Source organism: Entelurus aequoreus, linkage group LG24, assembly GCF_033978785.1.
Source record: "Entelurus aequoreus isolate RoL-2023_Sb linkage group LG24, RoL_Eaeq_v1.1, whole genome shotgun sequence".
In the NCBI taxonomy this organism is placed as follows: Eukaryota; Metazoa; Chordata; class Actinopteri; order Syngnathiformes; family Syngnathidae; genus Entelurus; species Entelurus aequoreus.
In genome coordinates, this window is record NC_084754.1 from 33,411,460 (window position 1) to 33,432,222 (window position 20,763).

General features: G+C 41.3%; 1 protein-coding gene and 1 long non-coding RNA gene across 5 annotated transcripts in view; one reads left to right on the plus strand and one right to left on the minus strand.

Moving 5' to 3' along the window:
* Positions 1-350: 350 nt before the first annotated feature.
* LOC133641730 (synaptotagmin-7-like) overlaps positions 351-20,763 on the minus strand; it is a 136,709-nt gene continuing 116,296 nt past the window's right edge. For all 4 annotated transcript variants that reach the window (XM_062035678.1, XM_062035677.1, XM_062035676.1 and 1 more), the window contains 2 exons: positions 16,316-16,515; positions 351-2,532 (listed from right to left, as the gene is read on the minus strand). In XM_062035678.1, coding sequence (XP_061891662.1) covers positions 2,428-2,532; positions 16,316-16,515 — 305 coding nt within the window. In that variant the 3' untranslated portion in view covers positions 351-2,427. The remainder of the gene's footprint in view (positions 2,533-16,315; positions 16,516-20,763) is intronic.
* Positions 5,707-20,763, plus strand: part of LOC133641732 (uncharacterized) — a 29,958-nt gene continuing 14,901 nt past the window's right edge. The window contains exon 1 of the long non-coding RNA XR_009824331.1: positions 5,707-5,849. This is a non-coding gene — a long non-coding RNA (uncharacterized LOC133641732). The remainder of the gene's footprint in view (positions 5,850-20,763) is intronic.

Consider the following 20,763-nt stretch of genomic DNA (forward strand, 5'->3'; position numbering starts at 1 on the left):
GAGAAGCTTCAAAAATGTGTCTCCTCAGTTCCCAAACGTTTACTGAGTGTTGTTACAAGGAAAGGCCATGTAACACAGTGGTGAACATGCCATTTCCCAACTACTTTGGCACGTGTTGCAGCCATGAAATTCTAAGTTAATGATTATTTGCAAAAAAAAAAAAAAGTTTGTGTTCAAACATCAAATATCTTGTCTTTGTAGTGCATTCAACTGAATATGGGTTGAAAAGGATTTGCAAATCATTGTATTCCGTTTATATTTACATCTAACACAATTTCCCAACTCATATGGAAACGGGGTTTCCATATGAGTTTCATCATAAATAATGAAATGATATCAAAAAGTGTTTCAGTCAAAGTGAACAGCATTTTGCCTCATGGAACTTTAACAAGTGTAAGTGCAGCACTTTTGAGCAGGTAGCCCTTAACAGCTGCAATGCTGTCAATATGCGCCTGTTTTATTTACTCTGAGGGAATTTGTGCTGACAAACATGGCAGCCGCTGAAACACTGCACTGGTCTCAAGCACCCGGGTAAAGATTATCTGCTCGTACAGTATCTCGCAGTCACAGATCAGTCCATCTTCAAAAATCACACCCACTGAGTGTGAAGCACAGACACCAATTTCCCTGTTATCTCGGGTCAGAACCAAAGCCAAAATCCGCTCCATACAGAATGCTTACAGCGTCAGGAAGCATCTGCCGGTCTCTTGGATGGGGGCTCTGATCATGCTTTACACTTTTGTGTCGCAACAATGCTGCCTTGGCACGCCTCCACGTGAGAGGCAGAGCAAGCACCCCGCTGCCAACAGCAATCCATCGCACACATGCCGGTGAACATGCACTGAAAAAACCCAGAAATGCAAAAAAGAAGAGGACGAGAGCCTGTCCTCTGTGTGTCCTCTCCTTTATCTCGACACCCTCGAGCCACAGAGCAGAGGCGGCCTCACCCCCAGCCTCCCCTTTTCATACACTCCTTTCATTTGCACTATACTCACCCTCAAAAACCACCCTCATTGTTATTATTGTTAATACATTTTTTTTGAAAAAGTGCAGATAGAACTTTCCCCGCATTTCCTTTTTGTTCAGAAGGCAGGGCAGTTAAAGGAGGATGGGGAATTTAATGGCAGTAAGAAGAGAGAAAGAGAAAAGAGAAGACTGCTGCGTCAGAGTCGTGTTGCTCCTGTATGCCCGTCTCACACACACACACACACACACACAAACACACACACACATGCGCACAGGCGGATGCGCCACAGACAAAGACAGGTGAGGAAAATGGGAGAGGTTCTCTGAGATCTTCAGCACAACAGGGCAAAACAAGAGCACTGACGGACCGCATGCACACAGAACAGCACAAACGTCGCGTTGCCTTTGTTGCAGGGAAGATTCCAAATTGGTTCCCTCCGTCCCTGTGAAAAATGACATCATCGTAACGTCTCGGATTTAGAGTTGTTCCCCCCCCCGTCTTCTTTTTTCTCTCCCCGTTGTCAAGGGATTATTTGTCTGGAAAAAAAATCAGGAGCGATCCATCCCGCTTTCCCAGTTTCTGGAAAGTTCAGTACATATACAGTATGTCTTTAAACCTCTCTTTTTGTTGGAGCTACGACACAGCACCCACAGTACACGGACAACAAGGGGGCGAGGTGGCTGGTGGGAGTAAGGGGGTCCACTATATTGTACCAGGGGATGAGTAAGAGGGAACAATAAAGAGGAAATGAGAGAATAGGGAGAGAGACACTAGTATCATCAACAGCATCTTGAGCTGAGCTGGTTTCTTTACAAACCGAGTATTGATTGCTTTCTACGACTTCAGTCAAACATTAAACCACACTTAAGTAAAAGAAGGGGAGGAACGCAATGGAAGATATAGCACACTGGAGACGGATGAAGAGAAGGGAGGTGGCGGAGAAAGCACACATAGCCGGTTTGTATGGGGGGGGGGGGGTTCTATCGGCCTAATATACCAGTATGTTTATGTACATACAGTACATACTGTATAGTATTGTTTACCAGGAATAATTACACACTAGGATTATACTGTATGTCACTTCCCTGTGATCCCACGGGACTGGCACCTTCAGTGGGTCAGGCTGTAGTGCAGTTCAGGACCGAGGGGTCCACAAATAGAAAGAAAGAAATGAAACCACCGCCAAGTGCGGAGGGTCGTTTTGGGCAGTCAGAAGCAAAGAGAGAGGAGAGTCAAACGACACGGAAAAATGGAGACGGGTGACCGTATGAGAAGAGGGAACAAGAAAACAGCTAGAGAGGACGAGAGAAGAAGTTTAAAGGTTTAAGAGAGCAGATGGCTAATTGTACCCGTGTTTCGCAGCCTGGCAGCAAGTCAGTCTTGTGCATAAGGACGGGACGGGAAGGGCGAGGTGGGGGGGGAAGAAAGAAGGGGCCATGGAGGCGGGTGGGGCGGTGCCATCAGGCCTTAAGAGCGTGCCACTGGGCTACGTTGGTGCGCGGCCGAGCCAGCATGTCTTTCCAGTGCTTCACCTCGGCTGGTCCGCTCTTCCACGACAGGTAGATCTGACAAGAGAAAAACGCAGGGTGAATACCAGAGATGATCAAAATAATAAGCACATTGTTCAATGAAAACCTATCTGGCAATGATGCAGCTCTTGCACTACAGTCAATTAGAGTATGGATAGGATAGGTCTTTATAGGATAGGTCTTTATTGTCATTGCACAAGTACAACGAAACTTTGTTTTCAGCACAAACCCGTTCAAGATTAGACCAACAAACAGTGTACAGGCTTCCAGAACAGGAACACTGATTATGCCTCACTTGTAGGTATATTTGAGCTCATTTAATTTCCTATGTCCTCTGTGTATTTAATTTCTATCTGCATTTCTCATGACGTATTATCTGTATGTAATATTGGCTGAATTTCTGACAGTTGTTTGTGTGCCATGTTGATCCAGACCACAGCAAACGTTACCCAGCTTGCATAGATTTTAATAAATTCATTAGAAGAAGACAGCCTGCCGTTTCCTTTAACTTGGACACACACATCTATACCTTTGGCCATTCCAAGACAGTCCTTTAGAGGAGTTATCTCACCCTCTGAGAAGGTTTACTAATGTTTTCCAATGTTATAAAAATAAAAGTAGGCTAACATAGCTAATATAGACACTTAAATCATGTGTTGTCTTCATTATAACACTTGTTTAAGACTTTTAAATTCATTTTGATAGTAGGCTAATATAACTAATACAGACACGTACATCATGTGTTGACTTCATTATATCACTTATAGAAGGCTTTTCTTTTTTTTTTTTTTTTGGACCAAAATGGCTCTTTCAACATTTTGGGTTGCCCAACCCTGGTCTAGGAGATAGTCGAAGGAGTAAAAATCTCCAATTTCCCAAACCAAAGACAAACCACGAGAAATGTCTCAATTGGATTAAAGCTTGTGAGGAACCGCATTTTCAGCTGAACGTGAAAAACAACAACAAGCTGTTTGTTTGAAGGTTAGGTCATTAATTGACTGAAAAAATAACGTTAAGGAAATCCCAGCATTATGTATATAGATACAAAGGATTACGCAATTTACTTTCCTCTGTTTAGTTGTTTGGATTGTCTACGACACGTTGGCCTATGTGTGTAGCTATGTGCTTATTAAAGAAAATTAGTGGGGGAGGGTTTATGAATGGTAAAGAGGTAGCATGTGGTGGAACGTAACACATTTTACGTAACTTCTTTCCTTTAATGAGGCCATCTATTAAGGTGATTATGGTTAGAAACAATCATAGCATAAGAAATATGTTATTATTTCCCAGGAAATTTGGGTAAACTAGATGCATCGGGAAGGAAAGATAGGCTAATTTTGCCTAAAATTCAAGCAAGTGATTGCTGATCTTCAGCCATCTTTGATGAACGTTAGTGGGGCTTGACAACAGCAACCAAAGAGGTGTGGTTCAGTGGGCAAAGATGCAAATGTCCATTGCCCATATGTAGGGATGATGTTTGATAAGAAATTATCGAGTTCGAGCCCATTATCGAATCCTCTTATCGAACCGATTCCTTGTCGATTCTCTTATCGAATCCAGATAGGTTGTAGTATATGGAAAAAAAAAAACACAATATTTTGTTTAACAAAAGCTCACTTTTATTATATAAGAAAAAAATAAAATAAAATAAGAATTAAATATTGACTGTTACCCCCCCTAAAAAAATTAATAAATAAAATATTGTCTGTTGTTACCCAAAGTATATTAAGTGGGATTTTTCAGAAAAACAAATATATACAGTAACACAAAAACAACCTGTCTCTGTGATCACTATAGGTGTATAAATAATAATATAGTGTTAAATAAAATCAGTCCCTTGGGCACAAAACTGAAAATAATACAGCTCTCCAAAAAGTGCACTTCTGCTGCTATTGGAACATACAACTACACACACTATGACACTAAGAACACCACAGTCATCAATCAACAATTCTTCCCCCCTTACATGAGAGCGAAGCCTGGCAATAATTGCATGTTGCCTGTTCTGACCTCACTATACGTGTTGAGGTTATACAGCTTGGCAGACAGCTAACAAACAATCCCAGATGTCAAATAAAGTTCCAAAGCAGATTAATCCATTTAGGCTCTTTATTGTTGTTGATCTTGCTTTGTCTTTTCCTATCTTTACTTTTGTCTTGCACTGGACTGTTATTTGTAATTTTTTTAAACTGAAATACACCCAATGACAAATGTATAAGCTATGTGATTCAATGAACATACTGAAATGTAATACACAATATGTAAATATTAGCTTCACACAAATATACAGTACTATCATCAAACAAATACTTCTGCGTGTTGAAACTGTTTCGATGGTGGAAATACACGACTGGCAGCCATTTTAAGTCCTCAAAACATCCATTGAAACAGTGCACAAAAATCGTTCTTCAATAGACATCTTACTATCAAATTGAAACACTTTCCACCTTAATATTGAGTTATATGAACAAGTTAAACAGTTTACTTACAGACTTATCTTTTCCAAGGCTTGTAGGAGCTAACACAACTTGTCTACTTCTCAATTGTCTCATGAACTGAACTGACTCGCCAACCCGGAAGTGCCCAAACGAATGACGCATACTATTTTCATATCGCCACATGGTGTCAGTAAGAGTCTACAATCAAATGGGCATAACATTGCGTCCCACAGGGCATTAATTTCCTGTGGGAAGGGATTCGTTCTCAGGGATTAGAATAAAGAACCAACTCTTTTTCTTTACTATAGTGGTCTCGATAACGAGTACCGGTTCTCACCAACTCGAGTATTCCATATATATTTCATACATATATATATATATATATATATATATATATATATATATATATATATATATATATATATATATATATATATATATATATATATATATATATATATATATATATATATATATGTATGAAATACTTGACTTTCAATGAATTCTAGCTATATATATATATATATATATTTATTTTATTTACATAGAAAAAAGTAGTTCCGTTGGCTATCCATTAGATGGCAGTGTTGTCCTGTTTAACTTCTCCGTTCATTGGGCAGGCAAGCTGTTTATATTGTGGGAAAGCGGACGTGAGAACAGGCTGTCCCCACTCAGCCTCAGGTCCGCATTGAGCTGGAGGGGGCGTGGCCTCCAGCTCCGGCTGAATACCGGGAGTTTGTCGGGAGAAAATCTCTGCCGGGAGGTTGTCGGGAGAGGCGCTGAATACCGGGATTCTCCTGCTAAAAACGGGAGGGTTGGCAAGTATGAAGTATGGTCATGACCTGGACTTCACAGGATACAGCATACATGGTACCTAGGCCACAACAGGGAGGATGTTGAGCAGAAACTGTAATGGTATGAAAGTCTTGAGCTCTATCACACGATGCATAATAGATGGGGTTGAAAATGTAGTTGTGATTGGGACCATTTTTGATTCACTATACTCTTAAAATAGCTTGTGCCTTTTGAGCAGCTCATTAACTATTCAAACATAAAGATTAGCTTAGGATGCTTATTGATGCGTACTAAATATTCATGCTTACCATTAGATCCTTAGAACACCTTTTGTATGACGATGCTTATTTGAACACTAATGCTTCACGTAGACCAGAGTGAAATGTATTGTGCATCACTGAAACTCAGAACCTGCTCATGATCTCCTGCTTTTTGCAGAAGTGTCAACAAGTCATGTTCTATTCTATCAAAGAGCATATCAAAGTACGAAAGGAAAGAACACGACTGCTCTATTCTGTAAAAGAATATATCAAAGTCTGAAAGGAAAGAACACTGGGACTTCCTCTCGAATAAGCTTAAAAAGAATGATTTTGAGTAACACGACTCTTGCCTTCACGTAATCCAACGAGCTTGGTGATCGTTTTGCTAACAGTTCAGAGTGCCTCTGTAAGTATATTTGAACTGATTGAGCATTGAAATACGCATCTGATAACCTTCTTTTCTCTCTGATTAAATAACCGAACGAGGTGGGACAGAGCCGAGGTCTTTGGGAGTCCCCCGGCAACATCGCTTAAGCAATACTTAACTGTCACCAATGCCTCGTTCCCCTACGCTTGTGGTAGAAGTTTTGCAGCGACAGCTGTCTAATGGAAAGCCTTTCTACAAACCCCTTTTCCATATGAGTTGGGAAATTGTGTTAGATGTAAATATAAACGGAATACAATGATTTGCAAATCCTTTTCAAGCCATATTCAATTGAATGCACTACAAAGACAACATATTTGATGTTCAAACGCATAAACTTTTCTTCTTTTTTTTGCAAATAATAATTAACTTAGAATTTCATGGCTGCAACACGTGCCAAAGTAATTGGGAAAGGGCATGTTCACCACTGTGTTACATGGCCTTTCCTTTTAACAACACTCAATAAACGATTGGGAACTGAGGAAACTAATTGTTGAAGCTTTGAAAGTGGAATTCTTTCCCATTCTTGTTTTATGTAGAGCTTCGCTCGTTCAACAGTCCGGGGTCTCCGCTGTCGTATTTTACGCTTCATAATGCGCCACACATTTTCGATGGGAGACAGGTCTGGACTGCAGGCGGGCCAGGAAAGTACCCGCACTCTTTTTTTACGAAGCCACGCTGTTGTAACACGTGCTGAATCTGGCTTGGCATTGTCTTGCTGAAATAAGCAGGGGCGTCCATGAAAAAGACGGCGCATAGATGGCAGCATATGTTGTTCCAAAAGCTGTATGTACCTTTCAGCATTAATGGTGCCTTCACAGATGTGTAAGTTACCCATGCCTTGGGCACTAATGCACCCCCATACCATCACAGATGCTGGTTTTTTAACTTTGCGTCGATAACAGTCTGGATGGTTCGCTTCCCCTTTGGTCCGGATGACACAATGTCGAATATTTCCAAAAACAATTTGAAATGTGGACTGGTCAGACCACAGAACACTTTTCCACTTTGTATGTGTCCATCTTAGATGATCTCGGGCCCAGAGAAGCCAGCTGCGTTTCTGGATGTTGTTGATAAATGGCTTTGGCTTTGCATAGTAGAGCTTTAACTTGCACTTACAGATGTAGCGACCAACTGTATTTAGTGACAGTGGTTTTCTGAAGTGTTCCTGAGCCCATGTGGTGATATCCTTTAGAGATTGATGTCGGTTTTTGATACAGTGCCGTCTGAGGGATGGAAGGTCACGGTCATTCAATGTTGGTTTCCGGCCATGCCGCTTACGTGGAGTGATTTCTCCAGATTCTCTGAACCTTTTGATGATATTATGGACCGTAGATGTTGAAATCCCTAAATTTCTTGCAATTTCACTTTGAGAAACGTTCTTAAACTGTTTGACTATTTGCTCACGCAGTTGTGGACAAAGGGGTGTACCTCGCCCAACCTTTCTTGTGAAAGACTGAGCATTTTTTGGGAAGCTGTTTTTATACCCAATCATGGCACCCACCTGTTCCCGATTAGCCTGCACACCTGTGGGATGTTCCAAATAAGTGTTTGATGAGCATTCCTCAACTTTATCAGTATTTATTGCCACCTTTCACAACTTCATTGTCACATGTTGCTGGCATCAAATTATAAAGTTAATGATTATTTGCAAAAAAAAAAAAAAAAGTTTATCAGTTTGAACATCAAATATGTTGTCTTTGTAGCATATTCAACTGAATATGGGTTGAAAAGGATTTGCAAATCATTGTATTCCGTTTATATTTACATCTAACACAAGTTCCCAACTCATATGGAAACGGGGTTTGTATGTCATTGAAAAATGACAAACATCACAATTCTTTGCCAAAACAGATAGGCGTGCAAGTAAAGGCTGGAAAAAGGACATTGGTCCTCATGTATTAGGAGTTGCCTGGATTTCATACTAAAAATTGGGGTACGTTCAAATCCAGAAAACAGCATACGCAAGAAAATGTGCTGTGATGTATCAAAGTGTACGCATACCCTAATCCAAGCACATTCCTTATATTCAACTGAATATGGGTTGAAAATGATTTGCAAATCATTGTATTCCGTTTATATTTACATCTAACACAATTTCCCAACTTATATGGAAACGGGGTTTGTACTTTAAATGCTTCAGGATGTCAAGTGCAGTTTAAAGTATAAATAGCTACAAAATCCATTAATATAGTTCATGATGGATGAAGGGGTTAAATGCAGGTATTATGGAAACATTGTTATTTACTTTAGTCTGGTTTTTTTTTAGCTTGTGTCACAGTTTGGTCAGTCTTTTTATACATTGCAAAGACACACTCGCAGAAATCCTTCGCAGGATGTGTTTCCCCTTTTAAGTCATACTGTAACTCGAAGGATTATAATGATATGTCTTTGATACAATACCTTCTTACCAGCCAAAGTTCAACCAATTAACTAACTAAAAAATCTAGAGCAAAGAATACCAGCTCCAGGGTCAGCAGAGGACTCGAGTGACACAATAGATAGAAATCCCAACTCAATGTTTCTCAAAAATGTAACAAAAGAAGAAATGATCAAAATAGTAAAGAAATGCAAATCCAATAACTCAACAGATTGTAATGGAATAAATATGAAAGCAATAAAAAAAAGTGATCAAATAAATTGCGGCACTTTTAATGTATGTCAGTAACCTATCATTTTTAACAGGCAAATTCACAGATAAAATAAAAATAGCAAAAGTTGTACCAATTTATAAGACAGGGGACAAACATCAATTCACAAACCACAGACCAGTTTCTTTACTGCCAAAATCATCGAAAAATGATTCAATAACAGACTAGACAAATTCATACATAAAAGCGAAACACCCGCAGATAATCAATACGGATGACAGAGGTTACGGTTACTAATATTTCTTCATCAATTGCATTAATAGAAATAACAGAAGAAATAACCATACAATGTAATATGGTAAACAGTATGCAGCAGCAGCATTTATGGATCTAAGAAAAGCATTCGACACAATTAATCACATCTTAATGAATACATTAGAATGGTATGGCATCAGAGGGCTAGCCCTGACCTGGATAAGAAGCTACTTAAACAGGAAGCAATATGTAAAGCTAGGTGAATAAAATAACTTGTCCCAATGATCAATAGTGGGACCAAAATTGTTCAATCTATGTATAAACGATAGTTGTAAAGTTACAAAGAACCTACAATTAGTATCATTTGCAGCATTTTGTTCAGGAGAGAACATACAGATGTTAATACAAATACAAATAAAAACTAAATCAATTTAAAAAATAAAAATATTGTTTGACAAAAAAAAGACTATCTTTGAATCTCAGTCAAATTTAAATAATGCTATTCGGTAACAGAAGAACAGATGAAGTGAAACACAATTACAAATAGAGTAGACATTGAAAGAATAAATGAAAACATATTTTTTAGTGTAATAGATGATCAAATAAACTGGAAATCTGTAATAAAAATATACAAAATAAAGTAGCAATAAATATTTCAACAATGAATAAAGCAAAATATGTTCCGGACCAAAAAAAGAATCCATATTGTCTACTGCTTGCTAGTGTGCATAAATTAATAAATAAGAGGAAATAACTACAAAAGTACATTACATTCACTAATCGCGTTACAAAAAGCGCTTTGAGTATCTAGTTGATAGAAAAGTGCTGTATCAATCTAACCCATTATTATTATTATCATTAAAAAAAAAAGGTCAATTAGGATAATACACAATGTTGGATATAGACAACATTCAAACACTTCATTTATTGAATCAAAAATAATAAAATCCATTGATTTGTTGAATTTGCAAACAGCTAAAATGATGCACCAAGCAAACCACAACCTGCTACCCATGAATGTGCAACAATTCTTCTCAATGAAAGAAGATAAATATAACCTTAGAGAAAAATGTAACCTAAAACATTTTTGTGCACGTACAACACTTAAGACATTTAGCATATCAGTATGTGGAATTCAATTATGGATTGGATTAAGTAAAGTTAAATTATGGAATGGATTGAGTAAAGAAGTGACATAATGACATCATCCAATTGAAGAAACTGTTCAACAACAAGTGTTTACAAGGTACAAAGATAAGGAATATTGGTTAATGTCTTGAATTTGAGGGGAAGAAATATATTATTTATCTCATCATAAGTGACTTACCTCGTTATGAACAAAACGGTTTTATTAACATTACAGTGATTTGTAATGTGTGCAATGTTTGAAATGTGTACGTACAGTACAGGGATTGAACATATGTGTAAGGCAGGGGTGTCCAAACATTTTGACTTGGGGGCCGCATTGGGCTAAAAAATGTTGTTGAGGGCCGAAAGCTGACTGCATGTAAAGTAACATGTATATATATATATATATATATATATATATATATATATATATATATATATATATATATATATATATATAAATATATATATATAAATATATATATATATATATATATATATATATATATATATATATATATATATATATATATATATATATATATATATATATATATATAAATATATATATGTAAATATATATATATTTATTTATATATATATATATATATATATATATATATATATATATATATATATATATATATATATATATATATATATATATATATATATATATATATATTTATATATATATATATATTTATATATATATATATATATATATATATTTATTTATATATATATATATATATATATATATATATATATATATATATATATATATATATATATATATATAAATATATATATATAAATATATATATATATATATATATATATATATATATATATATATATATATATATATATATATATGTTTTTTTTTTTTTTTTTTACACACACAATGTATTAATATAATTGGATATTAAGAGTATACAAAAGTTTGACTTCTACCTTGTTTACTTCTTTGACAACTTTCTTAAAAGTTTTGTAATCAATCAGAATTATCAAGCAGCTTAAATGCACCAAACATGGATACGTGTTGAGAGTGTTAAGCATTTTCCCATCATGCTTTGTAATGGATTTAAATGGGTGTAATTTAGAATTATTTTTTTTTATGGTGAGTGGACGTTTTTATAATGTCCACAAAGTTCAGTGATCATGTCTGTTTACATTTTGTGTTGGTTGGATTTTTTTTGGATTTTTTTTTGCATCATCACTAGGGAAGGTTGTTTGCATTCGGTCATATAAATAGATGCTGCACATTCCAAACAAAATAAGTCTTTGACCAGGAAAAAGACTTATTTTAAAATGTTATACTTTTAAAATGAATATGAGATTCCTTATTAAACTCATGACGTCTCGCGGGCTAATTTGAAGACTCTGGTGGGCCGCATTTGGCCCGCGGGCCGTACTTTGGACACATCTGGTGTAAGGTGATAATATTAAGTGGAAAAGGGGTAGGATTAAATATGTGTTGCTTCTTTCTAATCCTTTTTGGACATATTGTAAAGAAAATGTAATACTGTGATGCATTATTTTGGAAACGGTTCTATCTGTGTTGGCCTTGCAATGAGGTGGCGACTTGTCCAGGGTGTACCCTGCCTTCCGCCCGAATGTAGGTGAGATAAGCTCTAGCAACCCCGAAAGGGACAAGCGGTAGAAAATGGATTGATGGATATATTGTAATATTCCAGGTATGTAGGCTCACACAACTTTTCTGTTTGACTTGTCTATATTGCACAAGATGCAACACAACCACACAACAAACACCAATGTGTGTCTCCTCTCTTTTCCCGGGAATACTCGAACGCCTATCCTCCCAAAATAAACGTCACTTCTCCGTCCCTCTCCGGAAGTCCCGCCACCCAGCCAAAGCCATTGGTTAGAACCCCGTAGCTATCCGCTACATCCCCTCCCCCTTTATGAAAACCCGTAAGGCAACACTTGGTAACATCAGAGCAGCATGTGAATTAGCGCAACACATTAGTGCAAACAAATCAGTGTAGACAATGTAACCCTTACATCAAGAACCCCCCTCTCTCCTTATTCCATTTTTGTTTTAGTCTCAGGATACCACAAACTCTTGCAAGCTTTTTGTGTCGCCTCAGCCGCTCCCTTCAAATCAACAGGGGTGGGACAACTGGGCCAAGTGTAACAGTCCCCGAGCTAAAGGGGGCAGGAGTCAAGGGGGGTGGGGAAATTGATTCCCTCTGTGCCGTAAGCGGGGAACTGGGAGAAGGCTGAGCGGGCAAGTGAGAGGTCACCTGTGTATCCGAGACAGGGGTTGGGGGAGCTCCACGGTAGGGGGACGAGGCTGTCCCTGTGGAGGGCCACCTGGACATCAGGTGGGCAGCCAAAGGCCAGCTCTCCTGGGGTGCGCATCTCTCTCCCTAGCATTAAGAGCGATCCGCCATCAGCACCAGCGGCAGGTGCTTGTCTCAGTCACGCTGGTGGCGGGAGGTGACGATTGCGATCTGGTTTCCCAGGTTCCGGTGGAACCACTCCACCAACCCATCGCTCTGAGGGTGCAGTGGGGCGCCGGTGGGGGCCTTTGCGCCGATGGGGCCTTTGCCCGCAACCCAGGGGTCACAGCGACGGTCACATCTCTCTTCTGCCGACCCTAATAGAACCCCTGTAGCAGCCGCTTAAGTGTTTTGGTGATCCCAAAATGTCCAGAACCGCCACCTGGCACCACCACCTGCCACTGTTCTTCCTCTTGGTAACCTTGGAGGATGGTGCCACTGCCCTCCAATGCGGGCGCTGCCTCCACCCACTGCAAGACGGGCTAAATATGTTTGTCACACTCTTGCGTGTGCCTCCACTCAGCGTTCTTCACAGTCTGTAGTTCCCTAAAGACTGTATAGTCCTGTCAGCCTAACTGAAGGCCACAAACTCGGCGACCTCTGCCCGCTATTCTTGTTCCTGTGCTCACCTGCGCTCGCACTAACGACATCTGTCTGATGCACACGGTCGGCGAGAGAGAGTGTCCGCGTTGGAGTGGCGAGCCCTTGGCCAAAGTTTTCTTTCAAAAGTCATATCCTTGTAGCTCTTCCAACCACCTGGCGACCTGCCCCTCTGGCTCCAAGAAAGTCACTATGTACTTGAGGGTAGAGTGGTCAGTCGCTATCACAAAAGGGAGGCCACACAGGTAACATTTAAAGTGTCTGATGGAGAGCACCACTGCCAGTAATTTCGTTCTTTGTGAGTTTCTGGCTGAAGCATGCCACCACCCTCTACCCTTCCGGCCACGGCAAGTACGCCCCCAACCCTCACCCCCACCCCGCTGTCGACAGTGTCCAGTAAGAAGGGCACGGCGGGGAGGTGGGGTGAGTACCAGGGCCTCACACAGGGCCCGTTTCAGTCCCCAGAATGCCTCTTGGCACCCTTCGTACCTTTGCCCTTTTCCAGCCAACAATAAAGGGGCATGCACAGCGATAGTAGCAAAACCCGCACGTGCCGCCGATAGTAGGAGGCCATCCCGATGAAGCTCTTCAGCTGTCCTCGCTCTTACAGCCCGCACCTTCTCGCCAATGGCGCCGATGCCATCTACACCCAGCTCATGCCATAAGAAAGTTACTTCTCATCGCATGAAACACCATTTCATCTACTCAGGGACCCCAGGGTTGCCCCCGGAGTGGCTTCCTGCACCTCCCTCTCAGTTCAGTTTTTAATAGCGCTGGCTGAGACCATGCCCCACCAGGGCAGCGTAGCACTGTTGCTATTCAGGGTCCAGCAGCAGGAGGCATGAAAGAGCCTCTCCCTCCAGACACAAAGCCAATTGCAATGCCTTGTACCCTTCTAGCGTCTGCCAACAGCTCAAATTGAGCATGAAATGCCTCCCAATCCGATCCACCGGCATATTTAGGTGTGTTCCCCGAGCCAGCAGACAGTGGGGGCGACGCGCTGTACGGGGAAGTAGGGAGTGGCGGCATCTTGACGCCTTCACGGGCCGACGAGCTGCTCGTGTGCGAGAAGGAGCCCGGCTGTTCGATGGCAACCTGCTCCAAAACAGCGTCCGGAGCTAAACATGCTAATCGGCTTGCGGCCCTAGCTAACTCACAGATTGACGCTAACGTGCAGTCTGCAGGGTGTCCTTGCCACAAAGTCTCTTTTGGAATCGTAGCTTTTACTTCTGACAATATTGTAATATTCCAAGAATGTAGGCTCACACAACTTCTCTGTTTGCCTTGTCTTTATTGCACAAGATGCAACACAACCACAGAACGAACACCAATGTGTGTAGCCTCTCTTTCCCCGTTCCCACAATAAACGTCACTTTCCCGTCCCTCCCCGTAGTCCCACCCCCCAGCCAAAACTAGAACCTCGTAGCCAGCCGCAGCAATATGTTCAAACAAAACCAATCTGAATCTGTAACAGCTCCAGATTTTGTAACAAAAAAAAATAAAAATGTTCACTTCAGTTTAGTTTGCTTCTATAACTACATATGAAGTAATTTATTTGACTAATTTACATAATACATGCAAATGTGGCATTATGATGCATTTCTGCGGTGACACTGTCCTAGACAAGTAGCATATTCATCCATCATTAAAAAGACAGAGGGCGGCAGACTTGATATGGAAAATGGAGTGAGTAAATGTGCCACATTACAGTAAGTCAATTAAAGGATTTCTAATTAAAAAAACTGATTATATTTAGCTCAATGCTATGTTATAGCTCTAGTGTAAATATGCATAAGGGACAGTTTTGTTCATAATTTGCAACTAACCCAGTTTCTCTCAAATTTGTCAAACCTGACATAACAATTTAAATGTCGTATTATTATAATGCTACAAGTAGTCATTTTCATGAGATTATTTTCTAATATAAGTGATTTGGCCCAATTAAATATTGTTTTTTTTAGTCAGCTATGTACTATAGTATGTTATGCCTGGGCGGGGGTCCTGCTTTGGAAATATTGTGTACCTCTTTCAGAGATCACATTTAGTTCCCCTTAAAACTTTCACATGTTGCATGAGATTAAGTGTACATTCCTGTAACTGTCTGTCTGTAAAATAAAAATATTTTTACTAGCAATTCTGTAATCTAGTAACATCATTTCATGATTATATCCAAACATAAAAATTCTTAATAAATGACTGTAGAATAAGCACACATCTGATTGAGGAGTCATAGTGTAACGACTTGGAATTTACACTTTATGTGTAATGTTGGGGGACGGGGGTTGAGGTGCAGGCAGCATACCCCTTCCCCTTCGAGCTCTCCTGGATGAAATTAAATTATTTTTTCCAATCATATTGGTTGATATCGGAATCGGTTGTTAAGAGTTGGACAGTACCGGAGTATGGGATATCGGCAAAAAAGCCATTATCGGACATCTCTACTGTTTAGTTCTCCAAAAATATAGATTGTTAAATTTTGCTAACATTCAAAGATTAGCATCAATACAAATGGCCCATCAAATCCTAAATAACATTGCACCAGCGCCACATAAGCTCTTTGTCCAGTTGTATCTTGTCTTTGCAGTCTATTCGATTGAATAAAAGTTGAAAGGGATTTGCAAATCATTGTATTCTGTTTTTATTTACGAATTACACAACGTGCCAACTTCACTGGTTTTGGGTTTTGTAATTAATTTTTTTTAATTTCAGGCAAATTGATGCTCTGAAAAACAATGTTAATAAAGTTATTCTTTGTTGTAAGTTGTACTATATGTATTCCTTTCTTTTAAGTTGTCTTTAATAAGGATAACATGTCATGCAGAGGTGTACTTATAACAATTTTATACACAAGCATATATTAACGGCGGAGAGTGGGGAGGGGGGGTGTGTTTTCTTCTTCGAGAGTTGTACCTGAAAATAATTGGAGAAGCACTGATCTACCCTCAGGTGAACACCTGAAGAGGACTTGTAAGTGGCAACACCTGCAAAGGGCAACAACAACAAAGCTTTTTTCACTTACCTTGCCAATAACATCGTTGCGACTGAGTCTGTCCTTGTCCATGACAGTGATGATGATGGTGGTTTCCCTCAGCACATGAGCGGGCACATCGAAGGGGAAGGACTCATTGAAGACGGGATTGAGACAGCGCTTCATCGTGACTGTCTTTTTCTTTTCTACACGCCTGTCTTTGTGCATCAGCCACACCTTCACGTAGGGATCTGCAATGTACATACCGAAGGTTGCGTGAGAGCAATGATCAAGAGCAATAAGACAAGATAGAATAGAAGAAGCATAACAGTGTACAGAAAATACTAAAACAAATAAGACAATGGAAGGTCATTCTTGAGGGTTGAGGGGCAGTTTTTCAATTACCCTCCATCGCTGATGAAAAGGGAAGGTGACGGGGGGGATACATTCACCATTTGAATGCAAGGTCAACTTATCCCATCGGCAAGGAAACATTCAGTGTAAATGAGCAAGCATTTATGAAACTAAATGTTTGGGTTAGTGAGCTAATAAAGAGACTATGAATATCTTGGATTGCAGCCGCGAGACTATTGTTGCGTCGGACCAGTTCTTCCTCCAAGGGAATCCAAGTTACTGGTCAATCCCAAGTTCTTTTGGATGACATAAAAGCTGAGTAAGAAGGATCACCAGGACAGAATAGGAATATCATCAAGTTTTACTGAAATTTCAGGAGAACAACCTAGACTAATACATTCATACCGGCTTCCTAAGTTGCTCTAACACTTATACGGAAGAGCCTCCTTCTTACACAGAAAGAAAGCCCCCACCTTTCAGGGAAGGAGCACTGCCTCATTGTTCTACCGCAGATAAGATATAAGGGAGTACTCCTAGTCCTACATTCCAAGTCTTCAAGGTAACACACACAATTTACTTGCGGACAAATAGAAAGAACAAATGGAAAAACACTAGCTGTTTTCAAATATGACTATGAATAGAAAGAAATAACTCTTGCATATATATATATATATATATATATATATATATATATATATATATATATATATATATATATATATATATATATATATATATATATATGGGATAGGCTCCAGTGCCCCCAGCGACCCCGAAGGGAATAAGCGGTAGAAAATGGATGGATGGATATATATATATATACATTCTTCACACTATCAAACATCATTTTTAACGCCATCACCTGGTACATGTTGGTGTGTTTATGGCATTGTCACACTGGTAATGTTGAATCAAAGCATGTTTCATTCTGTTTAACATGAAGCATTTAGTAGGCTGTTAGCGCCAGTTAAACTAAGCTAAGCTGAGCAAACTGCGGGTTACAAAAAATGTACAGTATTTGGGGGGGGGGAACAATAGCTCTATTTATAGATGTGAGAAAACTTGAATAACTGAAGCGACGAATAGACATCTGTACCCTTCAGGAAACCCGACTCCTCTCATCAGGCTCACTGAGAGAAAGAGAATACACCTTCTTCTGGCAGGGGAAGCCTCCGGGTGAAACCAGAGAATACGGAGTTGGCTTTGCAGTCAAGAACCCTCTACTAGGAGCAATAGTACTACCTACAGGTGGATCAGAGAGAATTTTAACCCTCTGCCTTAACACCACCATGGGACCTGTCCACCTGGTGAGTGTGTATGCACCAACACTTAGCTCCTCCCACGAAATAAAGGACAAATTCTATGATGAGTTTGAGGCGACTGTGAGAAACATCCCCAAACAAGATCAGCTCTACTTGCTTGGTGACTTTAACGCAATAGTTGGCTCAGATCATAACTCCTGGCCATCTTGCTTGGGTTACCGGGGCATTGGTAGAATGAACGAGAATGGGCAGCGTCTCCTTGAGTTCTGCACATTTCACAATCTCTGCATCACTAACTCATACTTTCAGTCCAAACCCCGGTCCACAAAGTCTCCTGGAGACACCCAAGATCTGGCCACTGGCACCAGTTGGACCTGATCATAACACGGCGCTCTGAACTCAGAAGTGTCCTCCAAACCCATACCTTTCACAGTGCAGACTGTGACACCGATCATTCCCTCGTCTGCTGTAAAGTCAAACTGCAGACAAAAATTATCTACAGAGCCAAACCTAAAGGACCCCCCCGTGTGGATTGCAGCAAAGCAGCCGCTCCAACTAAAACTGCTTCCTTCAACCGTGCCTTAGAGGAATCCCTCCACCAACTACCCCAGTGCAGCTCTGCCCAGCAGTACTGGGAAAGCTTACGAGACACCATCCACACCACGGCCCTAACGGTTTTTGGCAAAAGATTGCGAAGGTCCAAGGACTGGTTCGAAGCCAACGCATCTGTATTGGCACCGATACTGGAAGAAAAGCGCATCGCCCTTACCAACTACAAATGCACGTCGAGTGACAATACCCTACATGCTCTCAGGGCATCAAAAAAGAAACTGCAGAATGCCTCCCGTCGCTGTGCTAACAGCTACTGGCTACAGCTTTGCAGCAACATCCAATCAGCCGCTGACTCCGGTAACATCAAAGGCATGTACGACGGCATCAAAAAGGCCCTTGGACCATTACACCACACAACTGCTCCGCTGAAATCGGCACTGGGAGAAATCCTCACTGACCGCTCTAAACAACTCGACCGCTGGGTAGAACACTACTCCAAACTCTACGCCAGCGACAACACTGTCTCCGATGCAGCCCTCTGCCATGTTGAGTATCAACCCGTAATGGAAGAACTGGACATGGAACCAACAACTGAAGAGCTAAGCAAAGCGATTGACAGCCTAGCATGCGGTAAATCACCTGGCAGTGACGGAATCGCAGCTGAAATCCTCAAGTGTGGAAAGCCTGCTCTCCTCGACCAACTTCACAAGCTCCTCTGTCTGTGCTGGAGTGAAGGTGCTGTCCCACAGGACATGAGGGATGCTACCATCATAACCCTGTACAAGAATAAGGGAGACAGGAGTGATTGTAACAACTACCGTGGTATATCTCTACTCAGCACTACCGGCAAGCTCTTTGTCAGAGTTGCACTGAATAGACTCCAGGTTCTCGCTGAGAAAATATACCCAGAATCTCAGGCAGGGTTCAGAGCTGGTAGGTCTACTACTGACATGATTTTCTCTCTGAGACAGCTGCAGGAGAAGTGTAGAGAGCAGAGAAAACCACTATACATGGCATTTATTGACCTTACGAAAGCTTTCGACCTTGTGAGCAGGAGTGGCCTCTTTCAGCTGGTTGAACGAATAGGCTGTCCCCCCAAACTCCTTTGCATCCTCCAGTCCTTCCACACCGACATGCATGGCACCATCCAGTTCGATGGGTCCACATCAGACCCCTTCAAAATCTGCTGTGGTGTCAAGCAGGGATGCGTGCTGGCGCCCACCTTATTTGGGATCTTCTTTTCCCTCCTCCTGCGCCAAGCATTTGGTACAGCAACTGAAGGAGTCTACCTTCACACAAGGACAGACGGTAAACTATTCAACCTTGCCCGTCTGAAAGCCAAAACAAAGGTCAGGCCACTCGTCATCCGGGACCTGCTGTTTGCTGACGACGCAGCAGTGGTAGCACACTCCCAGGAGCACCTGCAAACCCTAATGGACCAGTTCACCAAAGCCTGTCAGGACTTCAGCCTGACCATCAGTCTGAGCAAAACCAAAACGATGGGACAGGGAACTGAACCACCCACCTCTATCACCATCAACAACTACACCCTGGAAGTCGTAAACACCTTCACCTACCTCGGTTCCACCATCACCGACAACCTGTCACTCGATGCCGAACTCAGTGGCCGCATCGGAAAAGCTGCCTCAACTTTTGGGAAGCTTACAGCGAGAGTATGGGAAAACAGCAAGCTCACTATCCGCACTAAGGTGCAGGTGTACAGAGCCTGTGTCACCAGCACTCTACTGTACGGCAGTGAAACCTGGACCCTATACTCCCACCAAGAGCGGCGGCTAAACATCTTTCATCTTCGCTGCCTTAGGCGTCTACTGGGCATCACCTGGAGGAACAGGATCACAAATCAATCAGTCCTGGAAAGAGCACAGCTTCCCAGCATGTGCTCCCTACTGAGGCAGCGACGTCTCCGCTGGCTGGGCCATGTCCGGCGGATGGACGATGGGCGAATCCCAAAGGACATCCTCTATGCTGAACTCACAACTGGCAAGAGGCAGATTGGCCGTCCCCAGCTGCGTTACAAGGACGTCTGCAAACAAGACCTCAAGTCTTTTGACATCAGCCCCAACAGCTGGGAAGATACAGCCCAGGACCGCCTTCAGTGGCAGCAGGCACTCCGCAGCGGACTGCTCAAGTCAGAAACCACCCTGGCCCAACACCATGAGGCAAAGAGGAAAAAGAGAAAGAAACAGGGCTCTGCGACACCGGCAACATCTATGGGACCGGTCTGGATATGTGACATCTGTGGCCGGGAATGTCTCTCACGAATTGGCCTACACAGCCACAGGAGACGCTGCGACAAGACCTGACTCCGAG